Source organism: Ursus arctos, unplaced genomic scaffold, assembly GCF_023065955.2.
Source record: "Ursus arctos isolate Adak ecotype North America unplaced genomic scaffold, UrsArc2.0 scaffold_3, whole genome shotgun sequence".
In the NCBI taxonomy this organism is placed as follows: Eukaryota; Metazoa; Chordata; class Mammalia; order Carnivora; family Ursidae; genus Ursus; species Ursus arctos.
In genome coordinates this window covers 9,205,228-9,209,807 of record NW_026622985.1, presented here as the reverse complement: position 1 = coordinate 9,209,807, position 4,580 = coordinate 9,205,228, and the positions used below count along the sequence as shown (strand labels likewise).

Sequence of the window (4,580 nt, the reverse complement as noted above, 5' to 3'; positions counted from 1 at the left end):
CCTCCGCACCCGCCACTGGACGGGGTCATGGGCTGCTGTGGAGAGAGGCCACGACGACCTCGGGGCCCCAGCCCTCCCTGCAGGCTCCACTCTGCCCCGGTCCCCATGCCAGCAACGCCTCTCAGCAGGTCCAGGGCTCCAAGGGCCAGGTGCGCAGTCTTGGAGCTCCCGGAGGCCTGTGTGTTTTGTCCCTCCTGGCAGGTGCCCCGGACAGACAGACAGACAGACGTGAAGCCAAGTGGGTTTTTATTAGCAGCAGGTAGGTAGCATCTTGTGCTCTCTGGATCCGAGAGAGAGGGTTTCTTGTCAAGCAGACTTGGGCCGGTCACTCCTGGCAGCCAGGGGCTCCTGGGGAAGCCCCTCACTGAAGGGGTTCCTCTGCAGGGGACACGGAGGCCTCAGAGGCGCGGAACCGACCATGAGGGGGGCAGGGGAGGGAGGGCCGCTCCACACCCATCCCTCCCCAGCCCTCCCCGTGGTGCGCAGGCAGGCACGGTCCCAGGGGCCAGGAGCCACATTTCCTCCTGCATTTGGGAGCCCAGCCGCCTCCCAAGGTGACGTGGCGAGGGCACAGGCCCTGCTCCGGCCGGGCTGGACCACGTCCTGCTGTCCTGTTTGGGCAAGTCTCTTGGGCCTGTGCCTCCTTTGCTTGCCCGACACCCACTCAGCCCAGACCTTCTGCTGCATCGGTGGCCGAGGCCGGGGCGCTGTCCGGGGAGGGTGTGGGGCGCTCACCTGCCTCGGGCTCCAGACACCGCATGGCACAGGCGCTGAGGCAGCACTTCCTGTTGTCCGCGCACTGGTCGTCTCTGGAACACTCGTTGCTCTCCAAACAGGGTGCTGAGATCAGCGGGGCCTGCACGTGGGGGCAGCGGCCTGCCTTCTGCGCGGGAGCTGGGGAGAGAGGGCCGGCCCTTCAGGCCCTGGGACTGCCCTGCAGCTGGTGCCCCGGCCCCCAGCGCCAACGCTGCGCACCCAGAGCCCCCAGGGAGGGGACTGCGGCCTCTGCCTCGCGGAGCTGGGCCTGGGCAACGCTGGGAGGAGGTGGGCGAGCCTCAGTGGTTGGCCGGCAGGGGAACGGGCTCACTGCCGGGTGGAGTTTAGGGGGCTGGGGGGGCGGGTCACTAAGAGGGGTGTGGGTGCCCACTCAGGGTGGACCCTGGACAAAGCTGGCTCCTCCCACCCCCAGACAGGCCTCGGCATGGGGCACAGGGGCCGCGGTGTTACCGATGAAAGGGACCATGCAGGAGCGGCTGCAGGGGCTCCTGGGGCAGCATTTGGTGCCTCGGGGGCAGCTCTCATCCGAGTTGCAGGAGACCGTGCAGGCATCCTCCTCCGAGGAGCTGAGCTCCGGGCACATGGCCTGCCCTGCACACAGGACAGGCAGGTGGGTGGGGGGCCCAGTGGACTGCCTCCACGGAGGCTGCTCGGTTTGGGGGGAGGTAAGGGGGGGCGAGAGTGGGAACCAAGGGGAGTCTGGTCCACAGTACCCTAACTTGCACCCTTTCTTGAAAGGAAAAGAATATGCGGGGTGTGACCTGGGGACAAAAGGGCAGCGCTGGGGTTAAGACCCAGGGGGCCAAGGACAGGCCCACCATGCTCTGGGAGCTGTCCTGCCACAGTCGTCGGGGGACAATGGCCCAGGCCCTGCAGCACGTGGGGTTCTCCAGGCAGTGCCTTGCTCTTTTGCTGTGGGGAACCCCCAGGGGCCAGCCTCCTCCACTCTGCGCCTCCCGTCCTGTCACCAACACATCAGGGCCAGCGGTGTGTCAGGGACGCACCTGGAGAAGAGGGAGTTTGGGAGGACCCTCCTGAGGGGCGGCAGCTCAGGCCTACCTGGCAAGGTGAGGGCTGGGGCCGGGGCCAGGGCCAGGGCGGCCTCCAGGGCCAGCAGGGCCAGAGTTAGGCTGGCGAGACAGCGCATGGTGGCGGGTGGCAGGCGGGTGGCAGATGGTGGCCTGTGGGCCCCAGGTGCCTTTAAATGCGGCAGTGGGAGGAGGAATGTGGGGGAGGTGCTGGCGCTGGCCCAACTGGCCCAGAGGCTTCCGCCTCGGACAGGCCAGCTGCATCAGGGACACGTTTTAAAAACTTAAAAAAGTCCCTGATAAGGTGCGCCATTTCTCTTCCTTGTGCCTGAAGGGCAGTGGGGTGGGATGGGGGGCCTGGCTGCATTTGTGAAGGTCGTGGGGACAGTAGATCCTGAAAGTTGTCATCACAAGAAAAGAAAATCTGTCACAGTGAGTGCTGGTGGGTGTTAACGAGGTATCATGCTGATCGCGTCCCACGGCTTACAAACATCCAGTCGCCTTATTGCACATCTGAAGTCAATAGCGTATCTTATGTCAATGATTTGTCCAGCACAGTGTTTTCCCTGTGATGCCCTCCTCCCCCAACGGAGTGCCCGCATCCTGCACTCAGATCCTGGGTGTGGGGGGTGATCTGGAAGGACAGGCTGTGTCTCTTGTGGGGCCTTGTGTCTTCTTTGGAACTTTCTACAAGAACGGCTGCCTGTGTTAGAGCAGCATCGGGCCAGGGACTGTCCCAGCTGTTTCTGCGCAGGGCCGGGCGGCCACCCGGAAGTCCTCTTCCCAGAAGGGCCCACCTATGGCAGGCAGCCAGACCACGTGGCGGTGGTGGCACTCCTGGGGTGGGGAGGGAGCTTCCTCCATCCTTCTTCCCTAAGGGCCTAGGCAGGGAAGGGGCCCCAGGGTGACTGAGGGCCAGTGCCATGTGACCTCAGCCTAGGACAGCAGTCCCCCGAGGCCCTCAGCCTGTGCTCCATGCATTTCCAGATGTTTCAGCCCCAACACTCTTCCACTGGGGCTCAGGTGCCGCCAGCCCCAAGGAGCACCGTGCTGGCCTCGCACCCCCTCAGCAGAGTTCTGGGCCCTCAGCCCAGGCCCCTCCCAGGACGGCCAGCAGCCGAGATCCTGGCCAACGACAGTGACTTGCAGTCTCATGCTGGCAGTTCCTGAAATGTTCCCCCCGGAAGCCTGGGAAAGAGACAGTGCACGGGCCTGAGGATGGAAACTGGGCCCAGGAGGAGAGAGGGGTAGTGAGGCCACGGTCACTCCCTGGCGGGTCCTGCTGGCCTTTCTGTCCCCGCTCTCTGTGCCTCCCCTCCGCCAAGACCGGGGACTCAGTGTCTGCTGCCCTGGCCTCTCCCCTTCCTGCACAGGCCTAGGGAAGCTTCCCTCTGGGACGGTTATTGTCTGCTCCTCCAAATCGTAATCTGCTGGGTCAGGGCCCTTGTCCATCACGTTGCTCAGCGTGTCCCCGTATCTGGGCACCTGTGGACGGTTGGGGAGGGGACTGCATCAGGCCTTTCCAGACAGTGGCCCGTGCTCTGGCCAGTGACATCTCACATCTTAGTGCGACCCTCTGACCTGGGGGCTGGAGTCCAAACACGGGTGAGCCTGAACGCCCCTCTGGACAGGGATGGTTTGGGCCCCTGACAGTTGCGTGGCCTCCAGCAGCTCCCCAGAGGGCTGCCTGGAGTTGAGGGCTGGGGTAGGTCCTGGGAATCCGGGCTGGGGGGAGCCCGTCCGCGAGGTGGAGGCCCTCAGACAGGACCTGGCCTTCCCCTGCTCCCCCCAAGCTCTCCTGTCGGGGCCGCGGAGGACTGCAGGAGGCTGGCCAAGGTGCTGGCGGACCTGGGAAGCTTTCTGTGATGCAGGTCAGATTATTTAGAAGACAACCTCTAACCGTTCTGATTAGAAGAGTAACACACGCATTGCAGGAAGCCCGCACATTCAGAACAGCGCGGAGAAGAAATGAAACTCACGCCTTATCTGCGCCTGGGAGCTGTCTCGTCCCCGGCTCGCTCGGGCTTCATCTAGGTTTCCTGCATCTGTCCATCTACCATCCATCCATCCGTCTCATGCTCCCCTACACGTCATAGATGGCCCCCCGTCCCTGCAACGATCTCAGTCACTGGGGCCATGCTGCCCCTGTGGTATAGGCACGTACGCTGAGCCCTCCCCGGGCCCTCCAGGCTTCCAGAAAGCACCATGCTCAGAGGTGGTAGACTCCGTGGTGGTGGAGAGCGGCGTTCACCCGCAGGCGAGCACCACTTGAAACATTTCCTCACCTGCGAAGGGAGCCTTTTGTGCGGCAGCCATGGGGCTGGGCCACACTGCTCTCTGAGCTCGGGGTCTCACGGGCGGGGGAGCGGAGGTCCCCGCCTGGAGTCACGAGCCGTGGCCTGGAGGGGACGCACGGCCCACAGGCCTGGGGGGTGAGAACAGGGCAAGAGGTGTTGGCGGAAGAAGCGTGGGGGCAGGGGCCCTTCTGCCTTCACAGTCCTGAGGGCAGGTGGAGAAAACAGAGGTTTCCAGGAATGATGTTGTCTTGAGCTCTCCAGCCCCGGGGCAGGGACGTGTGCCGCTTCTTGGCGTGGGGATGCGCCTGGGGATGCTTGCTGGCCCCGCGGGCCTAGCCTCAGCCCATCTTCTTCCAAGATAGGCAGGGCTTCCTGCTTCCCAGTAGCCCCTGAAAGTCAGGAGAGGTGGGGAAACTGAGGACCCACTGTGATCACTTGGACATCATGGCCTTTGTGGGCTAAGCACACAGTATCCCCA

At 64.1% G+C, this 4,580-nt stretch overlaps 1 protein-coding gene across 1 annotated transcript; it reads right to left on the bottom strand.

Moving 5' to 3' along the window:
• Positions 1-664: 664 nt before the first annotated feature.
• Positions 665-1,924, bottom strand: LOC113265870 (whey acidic protein-like). Its single transcript, XM_026513308.1, has 3 exons — positions 1,837-1,924; positions 1,228-1,368; positions 665-894 (listed from the first exon to the last, which is right to left on the bottom strand). Exons 1-3 carry the CDS (start codon positions 1,922-1,924, stop codon positions 665-667), a joined length of 459 nt encoding a protein of 152 aa, XP_026369093.1.
• Positions 1,925-4,580: the final 2,656 nt, after the last annotated feature.

Excerpts from the sequence above, each read along its gene's own strand:
- LOC113265870 (XM_026513308.1), bottom strand. The coding sequence starts at position 1,924 with ATGCGCTGTCTCGCCAGCCTAACTCTGGCCCTGCTGGCCCTGGAGGCC. Across the intron at positions 1,369-1,836 it reads CCCAGCCCTCACCTTGCCAG|GGCAGGCCATGTGCCCGGAG; the intron begins GTAGGCCTGAGC and ends TCCTGTGTGCAG. Across the intron at positions 895-1,227 it reads CTGCATGGTCCCTTTCATCG|CTCCCGCGCAGAAGGCAGGC; the intron begins GTAACACCGCGG and ends CTCTCTCCCCAG.